The 27,954-nt window shown below is 32.5% G+C and overlaps 1 protein-coding gene across 1 annotated transcript in view; it reads left to right on the top strand.

Annotated features, from left to right (window-relative positions):
• LOC129802077 (nephrin) overlaps nucleotides 1-27,954 on the top strand; it is a 192,003-nt gene that overhangs the window by 132,081 nt on the left and 31,968 nt on the right. Inside the window, exons 6-13 of the mRNA XM_055847638.1 lie at nucleotides 2,461-2,613; nucleotides 5,035-5,208; nucleotides 5,425-5,578; nucleotides 13,170-13,306; nucleotides 13,521-13,688; nucleotides 18,002-18,133; nucleotides 18,255-18,391; nucleotides 18,491-18,782. Coding sequence (XP_055703613.1) covers nucleotides 2,461-2,613; nucleotides 5,035-5,208; nucleotides 5,425-5,578; nucleotides 13,170-13,306; nucleotides 13,521-13,688; nucleotides 18,002-18,133; nucleotides 18,255-18,391; nucleotides 18,491-18,782 — 1,347 coding nt within the window. The remainder of the gene's footprint in view (nucleotides 1-2,460; nucleotides 2,614-5,034; nucleotides 5,209-5,424; nucleotides 5,579-13,169; nucleotides 13,307-13,520; nucleotides 13,689-18,001; nucleotides 18,134-18,254; nucleotides 18,392-18,490; nucleotides 18,783-27,954) is intronic.

Genomic DNA, 27,954 nt, shown 5'->3' with positions numbered 1-27,954 from the left:
AAAAACTGAACAACGACGTTTACTGTTCTCGCCCCAGTATTTAATCACTCCATAATCACTGAGTAACTCTTTTGCGAGCTTTTTAGTGTGATATTTGATAAATTTTCCCCAACTTGTTCGAAAATTTAGTATGAAAATTCGAAATTGAATTTGAATTCTTCGAACTTCAACGACTTTTTGTGCAAATAGAGTTCCATTTACCTTTCATCCAAGACACTATTGGAGAATCAAAATCTACTTGTGATCGGGCTCAATACGGGCATAAGACCTAAGGCTTAGCTACCTGGCTTAACTTCTCTAATTCCTCATCAAGCATGATTTTTCAGGAAATTGTTGTTTAGGATTGAATATTAAGGGCAAATGATTCATTAGATTTTGAAAAACCAATAAAATTGCTTGTTATTGAGATTTTTGAGACCTTCGAGAACTGGGCTAAACCTCCAGTCTGAAGTCGGCATAAGGTGCGCAATGGATTAAGTGGTAATGTATTTGTCTATCATCCATGTATTTCTGGTTTGAATCTTAATTCATTTAGAAAATTCCTATAGGATAAATGTATTTGTGAAGCTTGAATACACCGCAATTCACTGAACATAGCTCAAGGAAGAATACTAATGGTACTATTCCAATGAGAAACGAGAGGAAATATCTCTTTCCTGAACATTTTTTTTTAGCAGATAACTGTTCCCAAGTGCCCCTACATAATCGACTTTTTTCTGTATTGATTCCTGTCACAACTGTTTGATAGTTTTGGAACATGATGGATAGTGCTATTCTAATGAAAATGAATATGTTTTTTTTAGCACTTTACTGTTCTTAAGTGCTTCTGCATTATCGACTTTTCTTTCAGTTGGTTTCTATCATGACTATTTTCCACAGTCCTCGCTGTATTCTAAAAAATCACTAAATAGTCATGACAGGAATCAGTACAATAAAAATTTATTATATAGAAGTTTAGGGGAAACTGGGACACCACCAAATACGGGGTAGCACCAAATACTTAGATTTTTTAATCGGATATTCGACTTCAGAGGACTAGACTTATAGAAATTTATAGACACTATAGGGTTGATTGTCCACTGACGAAATGGCCGATATAGTCCAAGCAGTTTAGAAACAAAATTTAGTATTTGATGCTACCCCATGTTTGGTAGTGCCCCAGTCTTCCCTATCATAACAATAAAATACTAGAAAAAACATGTTCAATTTAATTGGAATAATTGTATAAGTACTGACGTGAGAAATGGTATTGGAAATAAGAAGATGAAAACTTCCTCCGGTTGCGTCCGGCTGCTGATAGGATAAACAACCCTGACGCAACCGGAGGAAGTTTTCATCTTCCTATTTCCAATTTAATTGAAATAGCTCCAGAAGACTGGGGTAATAGTCGAGACAGGAACCAACACAGAGAAAAGTCGATAATGTCGAAGCACTTCAGAGCAGTCATGTGCTAAAAAAATATTCCTGGAGAAAGATTTCCCCTTTTCATTTTTCGTTGGAATAGCACCATAATCCATGTCGGGAAATCTCACTTTGGGGCAAGACCTAGTTCGAGCGGTTACACCCAGAGTTCCCTAAAGAGAAAAGATACTCGAAAATCGATTTCGAAAACCAGGGAAATTACGTTTTACTTAGTCTCCAAGTAACTTCTTAGAAAGGTTCTTTGACTTCTTAGATGTTTTCTATACGGGGGGTTTAGTAATGCACCCAATTGTGCTATACACCTCTCAGTCTAGGGAAATATTCCCTTCCCTTATGGTTTGTTCCTGAGATAGATTTTCTCTGATAGATTATCATTCATTAGTATTGTCAGAAAAATTACTTAAATTTTTTAGGCTATCTTTTTCCCTATCGTTCATAGAGACAAAAAATACACCAAATCAGACTCTGTTGGCTTTTCGAAGGCCAGATATAAGACCTTTTACTGGTTTTGTTCATTGGTTTTATTTTTATTGCTGATTTTCGGTCCGCGAAAACTGTCTCGTCGTTAAAGGGTTAATGCATAGCACAGTGGGGGCAATTTCCAAATTCCTTAATAGTCAATACGCCTTACTGTGAAATTTCGAAAATCAACGAAATTTTAGCCAAGACACTTTCAAAGAATCAATCTCAAGTTTATAAAGATCAAGCCTCAGCTTCTGTATCTCAACCAAATTGCCTTACTTTAGATATCAATTCAACTACCTTCCCTTATGCTCAGCAAGAGGAGTAAGGGCAATGTCTCAATTGTGGTTAATGAAGTATAGAAAAAAAAAAGACACTGTCATAAGGTAAATGGTAGGGTAGGGATGAGCCATAGACCCAAACAAGTGAGCTTAGTGATGAGCCGATGTAAAGAACTCAAAAAAGGAGAGAGCTTATGGAAAGGAGCAAAAAAAGAATCTGCAAGGATTTCAATTTCATCATGAAATTCAATTGGATAAAATTTTGCCTCACGCGTATTTTCTTTGTTTATTCTAGCACCACCATCTCATATTGAAATTGAGGGATATGCTCACAATTCCAAGGTGGAAGTACGTCAGAATCAGGATCTAACACTCACTTGCATCGTGTCAGACGCTAAGCCACCAGCTCAAATTCAGTGGTTTCGCGGAAATGTGGAATTTAAGCCTGGTAATTACATTATATTCTCCATTTTATAACCCCACTTGAACCTTTAAGAAACCTCTTTCCATCCCCCCAACATTATTATATGGAAAGTTATTTAAATGTACCCAAGAGTATACCCTTACTGCGCTGTATTGTGCATTATGTTCTCAGAAAATAATTATTTGTCATACACAGCTCGGAAAACTTGGTGATTTTTTTTTAAATTACTTATATTTATTTTGAATGTCAATTTGAAATTTATAGGTGCATTATGGAGTTATTGCATAAATTGATAAATTGATAAATTTTCAAAAACACTATTAATGCAATCACAGTAATAATAAAAAAAAGTATTTTATTTTTTATTGATTATTCAGAATAATATATAGCAAATGCAATAAAATATTATCATTATTAGTATAAATATAATGGTTGAACAATAACCAGAGTCACCGTACAAATGAATAGTAGCAAAAATCATATTTCAGCTGTACTAAATTAAAAGTTTTACATTTCCGGAATAACCTTTTCGATCAGCAAAATATCATAAAATCAAAATTCACATCCTCTTCATTTTTAAACGTTTTGCATACGTCTATTCCACTCTTTCGCATTTTGGATTGAATTAAATTGAATTTGTTGTGACGTTTCAAGGAAGAAGAAGAGTGAGAAAGAGTGGGACAGATGCATGCAAAAAGTTTGAGAGAGAAAGGGATGTCAATTTTGACTTAATAAAATTTCACTAGAGTTTTCAGTTTATCTGCAACAAAAATTAAAATTAGATCTACTTTTGTAGATTAGGATTTTTACCGACCAAAATTAACATTCCTTGAACCAAGGGCATATTCTGAATTTTTAAACAATTTGAGTGAATTTTAAATTTAATTCCAATGGCTCTGGCACATCTTTTAGATCAGGAAAATATCATGAAATCAAAATTTCCAACCCTTCCTTTATCACACGTTTTGCGTATGTCTATCTCATTCTTTCACTTCAAATTCAATTAAGCTAAATTTAATTTGTTGTAATGTCTAAAAGAAAAAAAAAGAGTGCGAAAGAAAGAGATAGTCATATGCCAAGCGTGTGAGAAAGAAATAGTTTCAAATTTCGAGTTCAGGAAATTATCCTGATCTAAAAAGTGTGCCGAAATCATAGACATGTTCAAAATTTAGCCATGTATTAATTTTTAGTACAATCCAAGAAAAATCTTAGTGTCTTGTTTCATTATTCTATTCTTGCATTTTTTTTATTGTGCGTCCCAGCTCAATAACAATTTTGAATAAGTAATATTAGTTTTGTACTAAAGCTGTACTAAACTTCAGACACATTTAAAATTATTGGATCTTCTTTATTAAAATTTTGGTCCATATTGTAGGAAATTTTGTCACTAGAATAATAAAAATTTGGCAAACTATTTAAAAAAAGAAAACCGTAATCAATTTTTAGTATTAAAAAATTACAAAATTTATTGATACTGGCTTCGGCACAACTTTTAGGTCAAGAAAATTTCATGAATTCGAATTTCGGATCCCTTTCTTTCTCACATGTTTTGCATATGTCTATCTCATTCTCTCGCACTCTTCTTCTTCTCTTAAATAACACTCCAAATTCAATTTAGCTCAATCGAATATGGTATGCGAAAGAAATAGATAGTCATATGCAAAAAATGTGAGAAAGAAAACGTTTCGAATTTCGACTTCATGAAATTTTCCTGGTCTAAAAGGTGTGCCGGAGCCATAAAGGAGACAAATAAAAAGCTGAAAATCATGTTTAAAATTATTTCTTGTAAGTTTTACGATATTTACTGACCAAATGCTTTTTATTTGACATAAATTTAATTTAATTTTTTAATTTCTGTACTAAACACTAAGTTTTAGGTATGTTCAAAAATATGTAACACATTTTTAGTACATATTATTTGAAAAGCAATCTTCATAAAATGACCATAATGAGAGTAGAAGAAAATGTTGGAACATATGTTAAATTAGTTCCTTAATTTTCATAGTTTTCTTATGTTCTAAAATATGTCAAATCTTTTTTAGTACAAGTTAGGAAAGTTAAAAATCTGTAGACTAATAAAAATTAAATTGCGGGAGGAATATAGCTAATACCCTCACAGGAGTTCTTCAATAATTATTATATATAATTTCGGGCCTGTACTAAACGTGTTCTAAATTTTAGACATGTGCTAAAATATCTCGCAGACATTTGTATCCGTGAAAAAATCATATTTTTTTAATTTCAAATTCCTGTATTATTCTATTTTATTTAAAAATTCCTATTACAATATTAGTGCAGTTTTTTTACAATTATAAATAAATTAAATATTTTTTCATTTGAACAAAGTGTATTGCAATAAAATGAAAATGCATTAAGGAAAATGAGTCTATGAATATTTCATTGTCTTACTTTCTCACATTCTGTTTGGCTTTTCTTTCTGGCTAGACAATCGTGATGACAAAGTGACACAGACGCATGGAAAACGCTATACAACCACATCTCTTCTCCGATTACACCCTTCAGCAGATGATGACTACACAGAATACTCGTGTCAGGCTAGACACAAAGCCCTACAATCTGATATGCCGATGCGAGCGACTGTCCAGCTATCTGTTTTGTGTAAGAGGAATCTGTCCACCCTCCTGTATTATCCACTCCAATCCTGCCACAAAGTCAACTCCCTTGACTCATATTACAAATAATTAGGCGGTATTTAGTGTGATATTTAGCTCATCATTTTTTTTTACCCTCCTCTTTGTTTACTTCATCACCCATTACTGGGGGGTTGCCTTCCATCAGTAGGAAAAACCTCATGAAATCCTTGTATAATTATAGATCCGCCCGGAGCACCGTACATTGAAGGATATCAACCGGGTGAAACACTGCGGAGGGGCCAAAATGTTGAGCTTGTCTGCCGAAGCCGAGGAGGTAATCCTCCGGCACAGCTAATTTGGTACAAGAATGGTGTTCAAGTTCGCATGGCTTATAGGTTCGTATGCCACTCTTTTTTTCTCGTTCTGTTCTTTATATTTCATTTTGTGCATTTTGTGGTAATTTATCCAAAAATAAAACATAAACTCTGCAGGAGAAATCACTAAAACTTTGGTGACAGAGCATTCCACCTTTGCAGAATGCTTGAATTTGTGAGAATTAAGATAATTGATTTGATTTATTAAATTCGTGTAAACTTATCGGTTTATTAACCGATTTATTTTTCCACAAAAACATTTAGCGGTACAATCCCAAGCAGCAATTTCTTAAAATAATCTTGTAGAATTCCCTAAGTAAGGCACTATAGAACCAAAAATCTATTTATTTACTTATAACGCTCTTGCTTCCATCACTGAGATTTCTATTAGTAAAGTAACATTTTCTGCAGTATCACTTTACAATAAATTTGAAGCAAGACTTCACTTAAACGATCATTTAAATATCAATAATCTCAAAATGTTAATTTAATTAATAATAATCTAAAACACTTGTAGCTTATTTTTCTCGATTTCTCATCCGGTACTATTTTTCCGAATTAGATACAAACTCAATTTATATTAAGACAACATTTATAATATAGTCCTATGTTAGTACTCTGTATTTTTGGGCATGAATAAAATTCAAATTCAAATTCAAATTCAAAGTGGGGCACTCTTAAGGATCTTAAGAGCTGTTATGGGAATTTCAACAGAAAATTTTCACTTTAACTCTTTTAAAAGTACACTAAAAGACTTGTCTAATACTTGGTACTAAAGGCAGCTATTTTGCTTCTTGAGATGTCAGTTCATAGCATCTGGGAATCAGTTACAGTAGAGTCTTCTAAATTCGAATGCCCGTACTTTCTCACAAGTTTTTGAGGTAACATACTTCCTTTTCATTTTACACGATCATATTGTATGTTAACATTCAGGAAGAAGCATATAAATATGATTTTCACTCATCAAGAATACGAATTTTTTAACATAACCCCACAATTGATATTTTGAATCCAAACGTTGTCGTTTGAATTTGAGAGACTCTACTGTATTTAAATTTGTTCAGAATTCAAAGACCTTTCAAATGAATCCAAAATTATCCCAGTAAGTTTAGAAATATCTGTCTTAGAAGCTCTTTTACCCTCTTCCCTTGAAAAATTACAAGACGGGAGAGATAGAGGTCGCTAGCGTATGTTAGCAAAATATCTGCAAGGGCAATTTATCAAAGGGATCAAAGGACATGCAATCAAGCTTTTCTAATACAAACCACTCAAGCTTTAACGACGCAACAGTTAAATTCAAAACTTGTTCTTTTAGAGGTTATGTGAAGAAAGGTCAAATTCATTAGTTTCTATTTCTAAATTAGAACTATTACCGTAGTGCATATTATCGTATTAGATGATCAGGAAATACATCAAATCCAAGATTTGTCACAAAATATGGACAGGTCACTTGAGCTTCTAGAGAGAGAGGAAGATTCCTGAAAACATTGACAACGATAGTTATGACGTCTAGTCTTTGAAAAGAATCAATAGTGTGATGGAATAGCCAATAGGAAAAATTTAAGTGTCTAATTTTTGTCTAAATTTTACTATGTTAAAACAAATCAAGGAAAATGGCTTGCATTTGGGATAAGATACGAGTGACTTTGCAATTTTAACTGCTCGAACTTCACAAGAGAGTAGTTTCCACAATCCAAATGTTTTACATATACTAAGAAATCAACAATTTCTAATAATAAACGACAATAAACGTTTTCACGTCTAAGGCTAAGAAGATAGAGACCTACACGATGGCGTGGTCGTCATATTGATTTAATGTTTCTACCCGCCATTTTGAATTACTGTCAAAACCTGAAATTCGTCCGTTTTGACTGAAATTTTAGTATGTTGCAGATGTCGTCAAAGCCTTTTCAGAAAGTATCTTATGTTCTGATCTAGGTCAAGCAATTACCTAGATTCAGAGGCTATAAGTTTCAAAGGCTCTAGTTTTTCCTTCACTGAGAAAAAAAGAGGATGCGATTAACCTTTTTTCCTCGGAACTTTAACACTTTTTAGGTATAAAAATATATCAACATTTTTTAATGTTAATTTTACACCTTTTTAAGGGTAAAATTAACATGAAAAAGAGTAACTTTAACCCTTAATACACCTAAAAAGGGTAATATTTACACCGTTTTCGGATCAATACTGCAGGGTAAAATTACCATTTCAGGAATGTTATTTTAACTTTTTCGGGTTTCTCTCAGTGTTATTATTTAATCTTGAATATCTGGAACTTAAACAAAATGTCCTAATAATCACGAAAAATAGTTGAGGCCTTTAATATTCATTTACTTTTACAAAATTTGAGAAGAGATAAGTTCAGTTATTTATTTTTTGCCAGATGATGTTATATGCAAAGACATTGCTTTTTTTCTTTGTTACACCTCATGACCTAACAATAGTACTGTCTTTTTTTTTTGATAGTTCCAATAAAGCGCCCCATAGTTACGTATTCCTGAAAGTGTCAAAACTTCTAATTTGGAGCCCTTGTATCCAGGAAATCTTTTGACCTAGGCAGGATTATATCTGAAAAGGCATTGACATTATAAATAGCATTGTAAAATAAAAGCTCAATCGGTTGAGTTTGGATTTTGACAGTCATTCAAAATGGAAAACAGAAACGTCAAATCAAACTGGCGAATACGCCATTTTGTAGATTTCGGTCATTTTATAGATTATTCCAGCCAGATAAATTTAGAATAAATTTAGGGAATTTACTACTGTGAAACCGTTTTTGGAATTAGACTTTCAGACAACTTTTTCACGAAGCTGTTTTTTGTTCAAAATAGTTACTGTATCTTATTAACTATTACTGAAACTACAAGTATCTTTTCAATGTTTCTTGTACCTTACTTGGTAAATTAAATATCGTAATGTACTTTTACATAGTAGACTGGATCGGCGGAGACCATCAATGAGTGCTAGAATTAAAAAAGTTGTACAAATAGCAGAGTGCAAAGTCACCCACAGCGACAGTACCAAAATATAATTCTTTGGTATATGTAACTCAATATTCGAGTAATAAAATTAAACAAAATTATATTTATTCCTGTGTGAAATATAGATATTACTATGCATTTGAACTTTGAAGTGTCACAATAAAATGTTTTTTGCTTGTTATAGCAAAAACACAATTACAGTCGAGTTCCTCAAATTTGAACGACGCGACGGCGATGGTTGCATTCAAAATGTAAAATACAAGGTTATGTAAAAGAAATTTTGCATGTAGTCTGAATTAGAACTATGTTTCTCTGGTGTTTCCTCAATATAGTCGTATTATATTAATTTCCTCAACAAATTCTACCTATTTAACAACAAATTCAATTGATTAAATTCTCTAAAGTTACTTTCCTTAATTTAGGAAAGGTGAATTTTACATGAATTCCGTTACGTTTTAGAAAATATTGTTCAAATTTGAGGAGTGAGAAATGTCATCTATACCCTCCAAATGTTCAAATTTGAGGAACTCTACTGTATTCATTAATTCAATTTTATATGATTCTTTGTTGCTGCAAAATTGGCAATCAAATAGGAAACCTTTGATGTCAATTTTAGCTCTATATTCCCTATATTATATTTATTAAAATTATTGGTATGAATTATATGAAGCTTTTTCTGAACAATTAGAGTTTTGAGTTTTATTTTAACGGCAAAAACATATATTCGATTTTCCTATTGGAAAACAATAAGAAAACCTTAAAAATTCGGACCGAAGTTAGGAAAACTAATGTAGGGGAAGGCTTTCAGCCATCCCATACACTCTAGCTTCGAACATTTCATATTACTTTTCCGATGTTCCTTTAATGATTGAAACTTGATGATTTTATGAAAACACAGTAGGTATTGGTTGACTTGTTTAACAAAATTCATTGTCATTTGAATTGCCAGAAATCTGAAATATGTGACTTCTGATAATGTCACGTGAGCTGAAATGGCAATGTCACGACTACAGAATCGCATTTTCGAAAAAGTCCTCCTAAGATTCGAACCCAATTTGTCATATGGCATTGCCAGTACATTCTTCATTAGAACCAGATACACTCTTCATTAGAACACTTCTTTGTTTTCTGAAGTACTTACTTTTTTCGATTTTGGTGAACTTACAAATTCGATACCGTAGATGCGGGTGCCTCTCCACTCAGGGGTAACTTTCTACCCCAACTTTTCTTAAGCTTTTCTGTAATTGTAGCACTTAAGGATGATCTTTAGATCATCATCAAGTGCCTTTATGGTCACTGGATCATCTGTGAGTCCTAGAATTAAAGGAATGCTTCCGAAAAAATGGGTACAAAGGGGCAAAGTCACTCGTATCTACGGTACCCGGGGATATTGTCGCCATAGCCCCATTTAAATTCGCTTCGCTACTACCAATATTCACGGTTGTTTGTAAAAGTTCAATGGGAGATTTTAGATATATCTCTTGTCAATTTGTGAATTTTGAAGAAAGTCTAATGAGGATCGTTTGGAAGATCTTTGATGGCATTTCAGCAAGTTTGCCAGACGTCTGCCTTTTACCATTCTTCTAAAGTCGTTAAAAATATCCAATAAAAATGTCATGACGCAAGTCACAACCTCATTACAGATAATTTATTTGCTTATCATGCAATCTCAAAATCTTGTTTAATCTTTTCAGTGTCCAGTTTTAAAAATTAAAATACAATTTTTAAATTTTAAATAAATTAAAGAAGTTGAATATTGCTGTAAACTTACGATTGGAGTAATTTCGATTTGTGTCAATTACATGAATGATTTGATGTGGTTTACCGGATTTGAATTGACTTATTAATGGATTCTAATTAATATATAGATATTCCAAAAGATATTACTAATATTACCTATTTTAGTAAAACATTGGAAGCAATAGGCTTTGGGAATTAATTCAGATTCATTCACTGTATCAAATTTTGCGGTAAATTTCTGATTACTAGGGGAAGCTTATAGGTAATTGAAGGGTTTAACTTAGACTGATCATAATGTCTATTATATGTAAATATGAACAATTGCATTATATAGATTTTGCATTCAAATATTGGTTTAACGTAGACATTATATTAGTATCAAGCAAGCTACAATGTCGCTATACACATAGGATGACACTTCAAACGAAAATCTTGTCTAATATTTGTAATCAAACCATCTGTTTGGTTTTGAAATTGCATAATGATGGATGGGCTGGATTTTCATGGTAAATGCCCTTCATATTTCCAGCAGCTCAGCTAATAAAATATAGCTGTATTTTTTATTCCTTTAGTACAAAGGGCCTCTATTTACCAATGTTTTTGTAAACTACGTACAAGTCTCCTGCAGAAGTGAAAAAGGGGTTACTCATTCGCATATCCAATTGACAAGTGTTTATCGTTCGTTGGGTTTCACGAAACTTCTACAACAGAGTTCCTCAAATACTGAATGCTAAAATTCAAACAACGAGACGCGACGGTTTAATTTGAAATGTAATGAGGTTATATGTATGACACAATTTTCGTGTGTGGAGTCTTAATAAGAACCATTTTTTGGTACTTTTTCAATGATATCTTAATTATATTAAATTTTGTGACAAATTCTTATTTATTTAAGAATAAATTATGATGATAAATTTCATAAATTACTTTTTTTTATTTAAGGAAAAAGTGTTTCACATAAATTCCGTTATCATTTAGATTATATCGTTCATATAAGGATTGAGAAATGTCATCTGTATCTACTAAATGTTCATATTTGAGCAACTTGACTGTATTTTACTTTTCGATTTTTCGTATTTATAGACATACTCTAAAGTTTGCTCGAATTTCACAGAACATTTTGGAGATTCCAGTTCTTAGATTTTTCGAGGATTACGAATACTCGTAACGGATTTTTCGTTAATTTTCGTTTTTTGTTTCTGAATTGTTTGTTGTTTTTTTTCTTTGGATATTTCAGTTTTAGCAAAACGTAGTTGTGAATACTTTTATATCTATCGCAATTTTTTTTAACTTTCACGAAGCTTTCAGTAAGTATTTCGCATCTCGTGAAAAGTTTTCTAGATTTTTTGTAAAACTAAGGTTTATCGGGCTTTACGAAACCTTATGTAGGCTTTTTCTGTTAGATTTCTTAAATAGAGCGTAAAATTCTAGGGCTTCTTAAGGTTTTGTTAAATTTTGTGAAAATTGGTCAAGTTTTACAAGTCATTTTGAAGCTTTTTAGTAATCGAAGGTTCCGTTAAACCGGATCTGTACGTTTCTTTTCGATATCTTGCTTTTCAAATAATATTGTGAAGCTCTTTGGAGATTCTTATAAAATATTTCATCTTTCACCAAATTTGAAGATTATTTTTTTAAATCTCCGAAAAACTAAATTGTAAGATCCGGTTTCGATAATCTAGTAATAATTTAGAAATTATGCAATTCAAGAGTAATTTTTCAATTATTAATTTTTTTATTAAGTTCTAAAGAACATCTATAGACATTAAATTGCTTTGTCCGAAATTATAAATTTTACCTCTTCCAGAAATATTTTTAAATTTCTTGAACTTAACGAGCAATTCTTCGGATTTTTCAGATATTTTTAAACCTTTCAAGTCCATCTGGTAATATTTTATGACTTTCCAGGACTTAACGATACTTTTGAAGGGATACTAGAAAAAACTAATGGGTTTCTCAGCCTTCGTGAAATCTTTTGAAAATTTTTCCAGTTGAACAAAAAAATTTTCGGATTTTTCGGAAATCTTAAGACCGTTTTTAAGTGCGATTAGTAACATTTTGTAATTTTAAAGGGCTTAACGAAACTTTTGAAGGCGTTCTTGCAAAAGCTAATGGGTTTCTTTGGCTTCGTAAAATCTTTTGAAAATTTTACGAGTTTAGCAAGGAAATATTCGGATTTTTCGGATATTTTTAAACCTTTTAAGTGTGTCTGGTAACATTATCTAACTTTCCATGGCTCAACGAAATTTCTTAAAGGGTTTGTAGAAAAAGTTAATGGGTTTCTACGGCCTCGTGAAATCTTTTGAAAGTTTTTCGGGTTATACGAAACATTCCGAAGGTTATTTTGGAAATTTTCTTACAGTTTCTTGATAGGTTTAGCGAAGTCTATTAATGGCTCTCAGGTATATCGAAGCCTGTTGAAGGTTTCTTATGTTTCTTAGATTTTACGAATTTTCAGAACGATTAAAAGGTATCATAAAGGTATCTCGTGTTTCGCGAATTAAAAAATCGTTATCAGGGTTAAGAAATCGTCTAAAAGTTTTTCGTTTGATTTTGAAGCTTCACATGTTTCGTGAAACACTCACTGGATCAAATTGATCTAAATTTGATCCTTTTGCAAAGGATAGATCGAATTTCGAACTTTGAATGCACATTTATCATAATAGAACATGTTAATTTGATCCATCCTTAGCAAAAGGATCAATTTGATCCTTTTATTTTTACCACAGTGCTTCTCAGGCAATTGTCATGCATTTATTCGAATGAGTCACCCCTTGTGTGTAAGGAAAATTTACGCAATTTCCTCCTCTTGTATACTTCACATCAAATTTTTTGTTCTCCCTCTGTGCCTTATTAATAATTCCAAATTACTTTATTCTTGTGTTGAATTTCAGAACCGCCGGAAGATTGTCTGAAAATATTTACACATTCACTGCAGAAGCTAGTGATAATAAAGCGAGATTTCGATGTGAAGCCAGTAATATAATGTCTCAGGTCCCACTGAAAGCTGAAGTAGATCTCACAGTGTTGTGTAAGTAGACAATTTTCTTATCTATTTATTCTGTGCATCTTCACAATTTCATCTTTTGCTTTTCCATCTTTCCCACCTCTCTCCCCTTGATGTTGTTCTTAAGACGAAAACACAGAAGAATATCATGCCCTTCTTTTTTTGTGAACTTTATTCATTTCTCACGTCTTAAGCTAACATTATGTGAGATGAACCTTTTCTTCGCCTCTAATTTTAGTTGCTCCCACGCACGTTACAATCTCTGGGCCCTCAGAAGCAAGAGTCGGCGATATTGTTCCATTGCAGTGCAGTACAGCCCCATCGAATCCACGTGCGGAAATTAAATGGATGGTCGGTGGGCAGCTCATTAAGAATGCATCTTCAAGAACTGTTGTCAGTTCCGAAGGTTTGATCAATTTCCCGTCCATTGTGTATTGATTTTTGAGTGGGAATTTGGGCTTTCTTTAGACAACTCTTATAGATTGGAGATCAGATGATTGATTTTGAGTGTTTGAAATTGTGCGTAACATGAATCTATTGTGGGTGGAATTTTCTTGAGATTCCCTCTGACTCAAAATTTCTCCTCAAGAAACCACAAAACATCTTAACATTCGAGAAACGTCTTAAGCTAATTAAAACTTTTACCTAATGCTTCAAGTTCAAAGTTCAGCAAGATTTTTAATTTCAGCACAAAATTTTCCTAAGTAAACGTTCATTACAAATTCCTATCTAACATTATTTTTTTCAGAGCTTTAACATCGTCTACATAGTGTAAAATTTGAATAGGAACTTTATTATTTGAACTCGAGTTGAAAATCACTGAAACATATATCTATAGGGGAGACTGGGGTAGAATTAGCCACCAAATAACATTTTTAATTGCGTTATAATTTGTACAAAAAATGTTTTATGAAGATGATAAATATTTCAATGAATAGGAAGGGAAGTATATATTTAGAAGTGTTTTTTTTTATATGGAGCTGTTTGAAGCCAACTCACAAATTGATCAGAAACTCAGCTTACACTTCTCAGAACAAGACCGCATTTAGACAGATATATAGTATATTTATTCCTTTTTACAAGGCGCAGAGTCTTGTACACAAGGCTCACCTCAATTTTGACATATATCGTATAACAGTCACGAGTGCAGAAAAATTCCCATACGCATTTGTATGTGAAAGTAAGAAATTGGCTTCAACTTGGAAGGCCACTCGTCGGGGACTAGATTCAGAATAAAGAGTGGTTTCCTCTATATTCCTTCGCAGACAAACTATAAGATGCCACTATCTAATACTATACGTGGCTAATTTTGCCCCGGTCTCCCCTATCGAGTAATATCATGTATGAATAATTCTATTTAGAGTAATACTGATTTTAATTACTTCTTATAGGCAAATTTTAACGAGTTATAGGAAGTTACTAATAAGCTTTTTGACAAAATAAACCTTCCAAAGCCCCCTCAAACCCCTAGAGAAAATTTTGTTTAAAAATGAAAGTAAGTCACTCCCATATCCCCCATATCTAGTAAATTAAATCATTATTGTTAATATTTTTATATTTTGAAATTATATTACAACCTGCAAAAAACCACGCCCAATATTAAAATAGACCACGCCCTAGTCATGATTTTTCCACAGTTTTTCGCTCAGTGTTATCTATAGACTTACATGGTGATGTTTCAGGTGGAAAAATTATACACTAGGAGCTACAATTTTAAAAATAGTTCCTTAAATTCTGATATTTAAGAAAACTTAAAGATTTAAGTTGAATTTAGTGTAAAAATCAAATATTTTCGAAACTGAGTTAAAGGCTTACGAGGCTCTAAATTTACATATTCCAATCTCGCCTCATTTTCTATATTTAAAGATTTAAAAGGTTTTCTTGACCAAATCTTATTTTTAAGAAAATTATACAGTTTTTTTTCTCTTACTTTTAAATGGAACTGAATATCACTGTAACGTCATTTAGCTCCAGGAACTAAATTTGATTTTTTTTTGGTCAAAATTAATATTTTTGTGATACGATTTGATTTTTGAATTTAAACTGGTTAAATTCTATTACTGACTCTATTTAATTTTCTACTTAGAGAAATTTATTTTTTATTTTTGTTCCCCATTTAACATTATTAAGTAATTTATTAGGTAATATTTTACAGACCTAAATTTAATTTTTATTAAACGAATCAAATATTTTAGCCAATTTGTTTTTCATAATGGCTCCGGCTCCGCATTTCATGAAACCAAAATTCACATCCCTTTCTTTCTCAAGAGTTTTGCGTATATGTCATTCTTTCGCACTCTACACCGAGAAAAATTTGGATGGTATTTTCTACAAATCGTGTCTTTAAATTCTACTATCTCAAAAGATAGTAGAAAATACCATCCTCCATAGAAACTTTCCTTTAGAATCTACCATCTTGACATTTTAAAATTTACTATCCTATGGATAGTAAATTCTAACAGCCGGATGGTAAAATTTACTATCTTCTTTAGATTTTACCTTGACCTCTCTTAGATTCTAATATCCGGGAAGTAAATTTTACTGGCCGCATATTAGATGTTAAAATTTACCTGGAAGACAGTAAATTTTAACGGAGGATAGTAATTTGGATTGAAATTACCATCCAAGCCAGTAAAATTTGCCATCCTGCTGTTAGAATGTCATTTTGGAATATCGTGGGTGCCGATTCAACCGTTCCCGATATGCTTTGAATACATTATAGCAATTCGTGGCGCAGCTGGAAGATCCTGGACTGTCATCACAAAGTCGCGTGTTCAAATCTCGGCGCAGTCGTCAATTTTCACGCACCAAAATGGCTTGAAATACAGAGAATATCATCCAAGAAGGGCCCCAAGCCCTCAAACAATGGCCAAAAAGCAATGAAAATAAGGAAAAATAAATTTTTCCGACATTTTTCATTCTAATATCCGGCTAGTAAAATTTACTATCCTGCCAGTAAAATTTACCATCCGGCTAGTAAAATCTAACATCCGGGGATATTAGAATTTACCATCCGGCTATTAGAATTTACTATCCATGCAATAGATTCTACAATTTTTGACAGTCCAATTTAATATCGCGTTTGCTGGGTGACTTTTTTACTATCCGGCCATTAGAATTTTGTATGGAGGATGGTAAATTTTACCATCCACATTTTTCTCGGTGTAAATTCGGTTGAGCTAAATTTAATTTGTTATGATGTTCAAAAAAAGAAGAAGAGTGCGAAAGAAGGAGACAGGAATATGCTATTGGTTTGAGAAAGAGATGCAAATTTTACCTTCATGAAATTTTCCTGATTGGAAAGGTGTGCTGGAACCATTATGATTTAATTCAATTACTGATTGAGTGAAAATTAAGGGGGTTACCTTAATTAAGAAGCCAAAAATTAGATGAATACTTTTGTGTTTGTATTTTAGAAAATACTTCGGCTTGGTTTGTAAAATTTTTATGGCATATTCTGAGATAGTTTATCTCTCGATTTAAGCAATAAAAATCGGTTTAAGCAACAAAAAATCAATTTAATTTGACCTTGTTAATAGATGAGCCCCCTTGGATGATTTTAAAGTTCCGAAAGAGTGTTTAGTGAATCATTTTAAAGTCACTTTTTTTAAGTTAGAGCTCTTGAAAGTCTCAAGTTTGAAATGTAATATTTTAAATTCAAATTGATTTTTTTATTCTTTCTTCTTAAAGAGTGTTGCTTGGAACCTTGTAAAGAGTTTACCGTCTTTATTTACTTTATAATCATTCTTAATACATTTTAAAACAGGGGCCCATCAAGCTTAATAAAAAGTGAAGATATTTTTCGCTTTTCCTTGTAAAAATTTTGCAGATATTGCACCGCGACTTAAATAAATTTCTTCATAGTTCTTGTATTATTTCGGCGAGCATTATGAAATACGTATTTTTAGATAGCTGTTAATGCACGATTTCGAAATATATTAAACTGATAAGTCAATTCTCTTTAGGAAAAAACTTGCCAATAGTCTTCAGTACTTCTATGCAAAAACGTATGGAAAAATGATATGTCGAGAGGCCCCTGTTTTAAAATTTATAGAAATAGTCTAGCTTTGGTGCCCTATTTCGTCCACCTTCATTCTCATAGTTCCTTGCCCTTCGGGAATTCTTCCAATATCTTTTTCACGTTATCTCATTTGTCGAAGCTACATTTTTTGTTATTCTTTTGCATTGTATAATCTCTAGAGTATGTAAAAACTAAAAATTCATGGAATTTCAAGGAACAAAAAATGTGGCCGGAATTGCAAGCTGGCCGGAATTGCGCACACCTACCCTATAGGTGAATTAAGAATTCAATGTTTGTGTGATAGCGGCCACCGCCGTCTTAGCATATTTTTAATAAATTAAATCAAACTGTCAATACCCAGCGACCACATTTAGCTAAAAAAAGACATCGTTTTCAGCAAATTTTTGCTGAAAACGCTGCCTATTTTAGCTAACTATGCTTGCTGGGTATTACAATGAAAATAAAATTAAGAAATTTACGAAAACCGTTAAAATGTTAAGATAATACAAGTATCTTATTAGAATCAATGCTATTCATTATCTAATCTCGAACTTTTCAACAACTCTGATTTCCAATTTTGGGAGTAGAATTTATTAAAATATTAAATGTGCGTACAGTGCGTGTCAAATAGGTGGAAAAAAATTGATTTTCCGCCTAATGAAGATGATGCCTAGTGAGATATTTATCGACTATTGTAGGTGGATGGATAACAACGTCGAATATAACAGCATCAGTGGAACCCAATAAACGATCTCTTGTGGTCATATGTCATGGCTTGAATATGCAACTATCGGAGAATGTAGTATCGACGCATACAGTTAATATATTATGTGAGTAATATTGCGTGATAGTATATTTTGTGCATTAATATGATTTTCACATGTTCTCAATTTTGTCGTCACCTTTTGCAAAATGGCTTGGTAATTTTACATATATGAACTTTCAATGTAGATCCACCATCACCACCCATTATATCGGGCTATGTGGAGGGATCTATAATACCAGCAGGATCTGTGCAGAAATTGCTCTGTGTGTCATCCGGTGGGAATCCACTGGCAACACTCAATTGGTACAAAAATGACAAGAAGGTGCGTCAATAAACCACGTCCAAGGGAGACCAATTAGTAACGAAAAGCCTATGCTAAAATTCTCATCTTGTTTTCTTGTTGGTTCATCTGACATTCCAGATAAATTCTGTGATCCGAACAACTGATAAATCAGTTTCGGCCGAATTGACAATTCTTGCTAATGTGACGGATAATCAAGCTCGATATCGCTGTGAGGCTCACAACAGTGCTACTGAAATTCCTCTCTTTGAGACTAAAACGCTGAGTGTTCATTTTGCACCGGAAACTGTGAAAATCCACATTGAACCGGAAGAATTGAAGCCAAATGTTATTGCTACACTCTTTTGTGATTCAAGTTCCAGCAATCCACCATCCAAAATTACTTGGTGGCGCGATGGAATTCCCGTTGAAGGTAACCTTTTCATCTTTCATAGTCAAAGTCCAAACTATAACTTCATACCTCCCTTACAATACCCAATCTCAGAGGAACGTTGAACTGAATAAGACTTTGCAGAACACTCAAACTTCCAAGTAACATGTTTATGGACAATTTGGATATGCATTGTACCATCAAACTTTCAAATTTGAGCATTCTGCGAAGTCTTCTAGACTTTCCCAAACCCATCATAAACAGAAACAAATTTAGCTAAATTGTCAAGAAAGTTTCAAGTGAAAATGATTCTTCTGTTACAACTGTCAGATATGAGGCAACATTCTCAGCCATTGAATTGAGAAATCACATTGCATCAACTGCGCAAAGTGCACGAAACAGTTTAATGTTCAAGATATACTGTTTTCATTGTTAATTAAATGACTCCTGACTAAATGGTCAATGGTATAAGAAAATTCCTGGGTTGGGTGGAAATAAATTTGTTAGTCCAGTGAACTTCCTAGCACAGAACTTAAATTTTAATACACTTTGAAAAGTGTAAGAAAATAATTTTTCGTTTTAATAAGTTTTAATAAAATGAATCCAATTTTAATCAGGCCCTGAATTAGGCTATTTTACCCTAATTTTACTTATAAAGATCAAAATTTACCAGCAAAAAATTGAAATTGGTCAGTTAAACCGAATTTAATTTTTTATTGCTCGTGTGTTTTTTTCTTGCATTAAGAAATACGAGTAAAAAGTAATTTTTTACCGATGGAATGTCCACTCCTTCCCAAAGGATTGACTTAGCCTTGGAAACTGTAATATAAAATTTCAAGCAGTGACAAAGCGTCCTAGCTTTGCGAATTGCTCAAAATCGGGAATATTTATCTAAATCTTAAAATTTTATAGCGATCCGACTCGTGAAAAGATAATCGTTTTTACAATAAAAAAGAAGTATAACGTACTGAGCTATTTTTTCTGTTCACCGATTATAAATAGCTCAGCAAATACCTTTCAAAATACTTGATCAGTATTGGTACCACTCCGTTGAAAATGAAAAGAGAACATCTTTCTCCTGAATATTTTTAGCACATGACTGTTCTTAATCCTTATACATAATCGACTTTCCTTTGTTTTTATTCCTGTTACGACTGTTTGGTCGTTTTAGAACACAAAGAGAATTGGTATAAACATTTGTGATAGGCGTAATAAAAGGGAAAGTCGATAATGTAGAAGAACTTAAAAACGGTCATGTCCTAAAAAATATTCGGACCATTAAAAAAAGGAAAGGGGAAATCTTTCTATGAGACTTTTTTAGTACATGCCTGTCCTCAAATATTACTACATTATCGACTTTTCTTTGGTTTGGTTCTTGTCACGAGTCTTTCATAGCTTTAGAAAACGATGAGAACTGCTGGAAATAGTCATGACAAGGACTAATACATAGAAAACTATTTCCAGCAGTTCTCATCGTCTTCTAAGATCATCAAAGAGTCGTAACAAGAACCAACACATAGAAAAGTCGATAATGTAGTAGCATTTGAAGACAGGCATGTACTAAAAAATATTCTATAAAAGATTTCCCTTTTTCTTTAAAATGATCCGAATATATTTTAACAGAAAACTGTTCTTAAGTTCTTCTACATTATCGACTTTCTCTATTATTGTGCCTATCACACAGTCATGTGCTAAAAAAATATTCGGACCATTGAAAAAATAAAAGCAGAAATCTTTCTCCAGGACGTTTTTGTTAGTACATGCCTGTTTTGCTACATAATCGACTTTTCCTTGTATTAGTTCCTACTCCGATTATTTTGTGGTTCTATTACGTGACGAGGATTGGGGAAAACGGGAAAAACAGTCGATGATGCGGGAATACATGAGAGCAGTGTCATGTACTAAAAATGTTCAGGAGGAAGTCTTGCTTTTCTTTTTCAATGAACATTTTTTAGCATAAGACTGTTCTCAAATTCTGCTGCATTATCGACTTTTCTTTGCATTGGTTCTACTCTCGACTGTTTTCCCCTGTCATCGCTGTGTTCTAAAACCACCAAACAGTCGTGACAGGCACCAATACAAACAAAAGTCGATAATGCAGAAGTACTTGAGAACAGTAAAGTGCTAAAAAAAATGTTCAGGAGAAAGATTTCTCCTTTTCAATTTCCAGCGGAATAACACTATGTAAGCTCTCTGAAGCATTTGTAACCTTTATCCTTGAAAACTTTTTTTTTTTTTAATTTTTTTAACCATTTTTTTCTTTGTCTATTATACATTTTTTTTAATATTTGTCCAGAAATTTGAAGTACTTCCAGGAAAATACAATTTTTATGGAATACTTTGTGAAATACGCCTTATGAAACCATTCAAATTTGACCTTGAAAAACTCACAGAAGCAGTTCAAGGTTATTGTCACATCTGAAGGAATTGTTCATTTCAAGAATCTCTAAGTGGTCTTTTAGTGCTAAAATGGTGGTTGAACTTCCGAGAAATATAACATAAAATTTCAGCATAGTTTTCTATGAATATTTCTCCATAATTTCCAAGCGAAATACTCACTATCCCTCTCCGTTTGAGCTATATTTCTCATAAGAAACGGACTGACTGACTAAGTCACAAAGTTATATGAATGTTTAATAGCCTTGGGGTAAGGGAGTTACAGAAATATCTGGATTTTGAAAGAATCAAAGATTCTGCATATTGTTGCCTTTTAGAGTTCGAGCAGTAAAATAGTAAACTTACATATTTCATAATGTTCTCCTCTTTCACTCTGCCATTCAATCTGCACAAAATGAAATTCAACGAAAGGAGAAAGTTTCCCAAAAGCAGACACACCCTTCTGAGAGACTTCAATATGACTTGTCCAGAAACTTTTGGCACTAATAAATAAATCAAATAAACTTTTTAATCTAACGCAACTTTATACACTTTATAAGTCATTCTGCAATTCTTTTCAATAGACAACATCCCTGCAAAAGTACATTTTATGTTCTGGAAAAAGAAAATAATTTATCCCCCGGTTTTTGGAATTAAACCATTTCGAGTTGGGGATTACTGTATCAATTGTCCTTGTTTGAACGATTGAAATTGATTGCCGAATCCAATATTCAATGCATCTATTATTACAGTAATCACTTGTGTATGAAGTGCGATTGGCACTATGCCTGTTTAAGGATTCAAGACAAATAACAATGGGGTGTTGTAGATTTAGATTCTCCAAGAGGAATACTAACACTTTCCTAGCATTCCAATTTAAGTTGAATTGAGACAATTCAGCAAGTTTCTTGTACTATTTTCCAGGGGAAAAAACTAAGGGTTGAAGTTACGTCGTTCGAAAAGTAGTTCGATTTTTTTATTAATTTATTTGAAAAATGCCAGAGCATTTTATTAAAATCTTTTCCAGGATTCGTTTACGAGGTGTATGTATTACAAAATAATGAATTATCTGAAAAAAATGTGATTGAAAAGAAATATAAGGGTTGAATATTGCACGTATCCCAATTTTGTCATAACTGTTCCCATTTTCTCCGGAACTGTTCCTATTTTCACCGCATCTATTCTCCAACTTGCCGTTAGAGTGTAAGCGTATCGCTGTCAAATTCTTGTTGCGAGGATCCAAGAGTCAAATTGAGGCTAAGTATCGCGATCTCCCCATTAATGGAGATAAGAAGACGCTATAATGTACACGTCTTATCGGTCACTGAGTTTAAATTTGGCATTGAATGAGCAGTAAAAATTTAAAATTGAGCAGTGCCTTACATAAAAATTGAAACAGCGATATTATAGTCCAAATTTTGGCAAAGGGAAAGTAAAGGGCTTTTCATACTATCTGCAAGGATTTTAAATGTTAAATATATAAATTAGACCCATTTATGTAAAGATTTGAGATTCTTACGGACCATAATTAGATATTTTACTGCTCATTTTTAATTTTTTACTGCCCATTTTGAATTTTTACTCTTCGTTTGTTTTTTGCCTTTAAATTTTACACATTCCCCAGCAGTGTTTTCAGCATATTTTTACGGAGGGAATTAGAAAAGCATAAGCTTTTACGTCATTACATTCTTTCAACTACCATTTTTACATAGTGTAACTGTACAAGAAAAGAATTTGTCACTTAAAATTTGACTCTAGAAAAAGAATAAAGAAAAATTTTATCAAAATAGAGGCGATGTCAAAATTTCCGTGAAGAAATTTGTACACAAACGTTGCATAACCTGATATTCACGTGACAACTGTCAAACCCACGATAAGTTCAAGCATCTCTATTTACTTGTCATTTTTTCTGTTACTTTCACCCTCAATCGTTCAGATACAGATACATTTACGAACAAATGACAAAATTTTACGAACATTTTTTGTGTGTTTACGAACATTTACGAACAAATGTTTGTAAAAGTACAAAAAATGATTGTCAAGTGATCATGTTACGAACAATGTTTGTGAAAAAGTACAAATTTTTACCAACATGTTTGTGGGTTATACGATTCACGAGCATTTCGTAACTCCCCCATAGGAATTCACAAACATTTACGAACATTTTTACAAAATATTTTTTTCTGTGTACAATTTTCATTTCATGTTTGTTCGGTTTTAAACGGTTCTTGCTATCTAAATAAATTTGACAGTTCCTTATTCTGTTATTTTTTATTCCATTAAGTAACATCACAGTTATAGTCCTATTTTATGGCGCTATTCCAATGTAAAAATAAAAAGGAGTAATCTTGAAAGAGAAAAAAATGTTTGTTCTTAACTGTTTCTGTATTATCGACTTTTCATTGTGTTGGTTCCTGTCACGACTATTTCCTTTACTAATTGTCTTGCAAAACCATCAAATAGTCGTGACAGAAACCAACACAAAGACAGGTCGATAACGCAGAAGCACATGAGAACAGACATTTATTCCTCTTTTAATTTTCATTGGAATAGCACTATTAGTATTGCTATTTAACACTAAACCTACCGACCGTTTTTGGTCGTTTTTCGGTCAAATAACAAACCGCGGTAGGATAGGATATTTAGCAAATTTGACTTAGAAGGGAGCAAAAAATTAAAATTTAAACACTTAAAAATATATTACATGCATATTTTAAGAAATTCATAAAGTTCAATAGTGATATTGTACCGTTTAAAAATGTATAATTTTGAACCGGTCAATTTGACCGGGTCTTGGTAGGTTTAGTGTTAAAGATTTCATGGGAAATGAGTTTACATTTAAATACTTCTGTTTGAAAATTGCACCACGAAAACTTTTGGAGTGACATATTATATTTGCAATTAAGAAAATTAAAGACAATGGAAATTTGGTAAAACTTCGAAGGAAGTTCATTGAATTGCAGAAGTGATTGGATTTTGCAATGAATATCTTAAGGATATTTGTTCATTCTTAAACTCATAAAATTGATTTTGTTTAAAACAGATCAAAATAAGATTAATACTGTTGTTTTGCAAGGGCAAAAATTATCCTTGTTCCTTTCATTGAAACCAGTTCTTACAAATCTCATTAAGATGTGAAAAACAAATCATAAAATGGTTTGTTGACAATTTAAGAATTCGTTGGATTAATAGTACGCAAAATTTGATTCAAAGGCCAAATTCATAAACGGAACTTGCTATTCAATTTGGCAATTTTACTCATGAACTAAGCCAATTATCTCGTACAACACATCATTTCTCCTCTATCCGAGACACTTTCCCCACCTTTAAACAGAAAGAGAAATTAGCGAAAATTATTCGTCACGTAAACACTTAAATTCGTTACATTTCTTTTTCTAAAGCTGAAAACTGTATCCCTATTCCAAGACATATTTGTTGAAATATTCACAGATTCTTTAAATCTTCATCCTATCCATATGATTTACCTTTTTTTTTGTACGTGAATTTGACCTAATCCTCTCCCCTTTGCCTGACCCGTCCAATTTAGTGTCTGTCGAAAACATAAATCATGTGGAGGGAAAAATTGGAACATTGATAAGGAGCATATATATCACTTTCAGTTTGTGGTTGAATAGTAATTGGGCCGAAATCAAAATATTTCTGTGAAACGTAAAACTCTCTTGAGATATTTGGATTAAATGAGACATTTAAGCTTTTCTGCCAGAATAAATTTTATGAATTTAATTGGTTGGGTAACTGACTCAATTGATTGTTAATATGTCAATGGCTATTGAAAGGGGTTACCACAAAATTTCATCTGGAAATTTTTGGTAGGTGGATTTAGGAGTGGGATGTCAAAGATTGATAACAACTTTAGTTCCATTCAAAAGGTCAAATATATCTCTGAAGTAATATTTCCCAATCAATTTGCTCATAATTGGATTAATTTGGAAGGTATTGAAGAAAGAATCAATAAACAAAATCGTGTTAATCGGTAATGAATCAGTTTATTAATTTAAAATTTACATGAAAGGAAAACATGCTCAACATTTTTCCAAATTTGAAAGTCTTTCTAGAAGAATTTTCCGTCTACTGGTACATTTCAATTGATATTCGTTACAATGATATTCGGTTGAATGGAAACCCTTGGACAAAATTTGTTTAGGAAGCAAATGCACATAAATAGTTTTACATCAACTTCATGTATTTGAGAAAAAGTGAACAATTCAGCATAGGGAGAATGTAATGGTAGACATTAAGGTGCCTGTGGCTAGAACGTGAGGAAACAAGTTTGAAATCAAAGGCAAAACCTAGTTCGCAAATTGCTTACAATTTCAAGGATCTATTTCTGCATATTTATTGATGGAGTATCGGACATACAGTAGACTCTCTCTTAATTGGGCATTTGGGGCGAAATTTCATCCGGTTTATCGACAGATTTGGGCGTCAAAGCCTTTGTAAATTCCACAAAAAGCGCTCAATTATAAAGAATCACGATAAAATAGGAAGAACTACAGCGAATTTGAGCGAATTAGTTTCATAATTAAACGTGAAAATTGTCAACAAAATTATTCACCCGATTAAAAAAGAGCCGATTGAGTGAGAGTCTACTGTAAAGCCATTTATTACCGACCTTTGATATAACCTAAGTTTAGTAAATTAAAAACGTTTTGAACAGCAAGTAAATTGATATATTTGTGTACAATCGATATTTGAATTTGAATTGCCCCCTACTTTGTATTGTTTTGATAACGTTTTGAATTATTTATAAACCTATTTAAACTACCGTTGAATCCGTTAAAACGATATAAATTGAAAAATAAAGAGAAATTTGTTGAAGGCTCACTCTTGCGATACTGCGGTAAAACCGTTTCATACCGGATTTTGACAACTCAGCCAATCGGCCTTCGTTTTGCAGTAAATCTTTGAGTATTTCCATCATTTGAAAATTCTCAGATTGTGCTTTCTTCCAATTTCCATTTTTTTTAACTAGTGTAACTGTCTAAGAAATGAATTTGTGACTGAAAATTTAAAACTGAGAAGACGATAAAGAAAAATTTTATCAAAATTGATGCGATGTCAAAAATTTCGTACGCAAATTTTTGTTGAAAACTGTCAAAAACTCCATAAATTCGAAAAAAAATTTCCGTCGCTTTTAGCCTTAATCGTCCGAATTTCGGAGATTTCACTTAAAAAATATACCTTGAAAACCGTTAAGTGTTGGAAACTTGGAACTAAAAAACAGGAAAATGCAAAAAGGAAAGAAATGTGATGGCTACTGTTAAAAAAAACAAGAAAATTTCGTTAATAGAAAAAAAAGGGAATTATTAGAAATCAAGTGGTCATTACGTGAACTTCTCTATCAATTCCTAATGTATTTTTAAATAAATAATAAGGTAAAGTGCCCTCGAGTCGTCCGGTTCCTCGACTAGACCGGTGGTGAATATTTGAATGTTTGAGGGTGAATTTCTTTAAAATTGTCACTGTTTCGTATTTATTTATGGAATAATTGCCCTATTAATGTTATATCATACGCCAAATATTAGTGCCAATATAAATAAATTGAATAAATACCTCTACCGGTCGAATTGAGGGCACTTTACCTTACACTGAGACCTCGTACTTTTCTCCTGTATTTTCTCCTAGTAGGAGAAAATAAAATCGATAATCGAAAGTAAAATAATCGAGAATAATTTCGAAAATTCTGCTTATGCTTTCATTTTATCTTCGAAATGTATTTAGGAAACTGGTTTTAGAAAAAGTACCACGTCATATCCGTGTATATTTTATTTAAATGTTTAAACATTCCACTGACCGTAAAGAGAAGATCAGATTTTCGAATGCATTACGATCATAAAGCACATTTGATCATAGAGCACTCGCTCTATGATGCAAGTGTCCCGGGTTCAAAGTTCGAATACCCTTTAGGTCACCAGGAATTTTTCTGGCGTTAAAGGTCTTCGGATTGCATTGAGTGTGCTTCACTGGACTTGATTCCACGGGCATGGGACTAACAACCTCATTCCGTACAAGAAAAAATAATAATAATGCGTGTCTAGAAATCCCCTTGTGGGAAGGCCTTGTTCCTTTATGGAATGTTGTGCCAGCATTATTATTATTATTATTATTAAAACTCGACAGAATTTAAGCGGTAACAAATGGCAATGACGTTTCTTTTCACCCTGAGACACGGGAAATTTCTTAGCATTGTGTTACTTTTTGCCCCATACCTTTTATTACTTTTTACCCCAAGTGATCATTTTTAATAAATAGGATTTCTGGAGAAAAGAAAATTAGGAAAATTCTAAAACGGATGGTGGCCTCGTATTCAAAGAATCTAAATCATTTAGGCAATATTCACTAGTGCATTAATTTTGGAAAATAAATTGGTAGAAATTGATATCTAGTGTAAAGAAAGTATTTCAAAACCTAGCTAAAAATTTCAATATTTTTTTATTTTCCAAATTCCTTGTTCGAATTCTAAGAAACTCACGACAGTTAAGAAGGTTTATGGACGCTATCTATGGAGAAATTTCAAGTCGCTATCTTTTTCATCTTGGAACACTGAAAGAAAACCGAAAAGTTGAAATAACATTCCGGAAATGTTAATTTTGCCCTGCAGTGATGATCCGAAATCGGTGTAAATATTACCCTTTTTAGGTGTATTAGGGGTTAAGTTACCCTTTTTCATGTTAATTTAACCCTTAAAAAGGTGTAAAATTAACATTAAAAAATGTTGATATATTTTTACACCTAAAAAGTGTTAAAGTTATGAGGAAAAAATGTTAATCGCACCCTCTTTTTTTTCTCAGTGAAGGTATTGAATTTTGAAATTTGC

The sequence above is a fragment of the Phlebotomus papatasi genome, chromosome 2 (genome assembly GCF_024763615.1).
Source record: "Phlebotomus papatasi isolate M1 chromosome 2, Ppap_2.1, whole genome shotgun sequence".
In the NCBI taxonomy this organism is placed as follows: Eukaryota; Metazoa; Arthropoda; class Insecta; order Diptera; family Psychodidae; genus Phlebotomus; species Phlebotomus papatasi.
The sequence above is the reverse complement of the archived record's forward strand: the minus strand, read 5'-3'. Positions and strand labels throughout refer to the sequence as shown.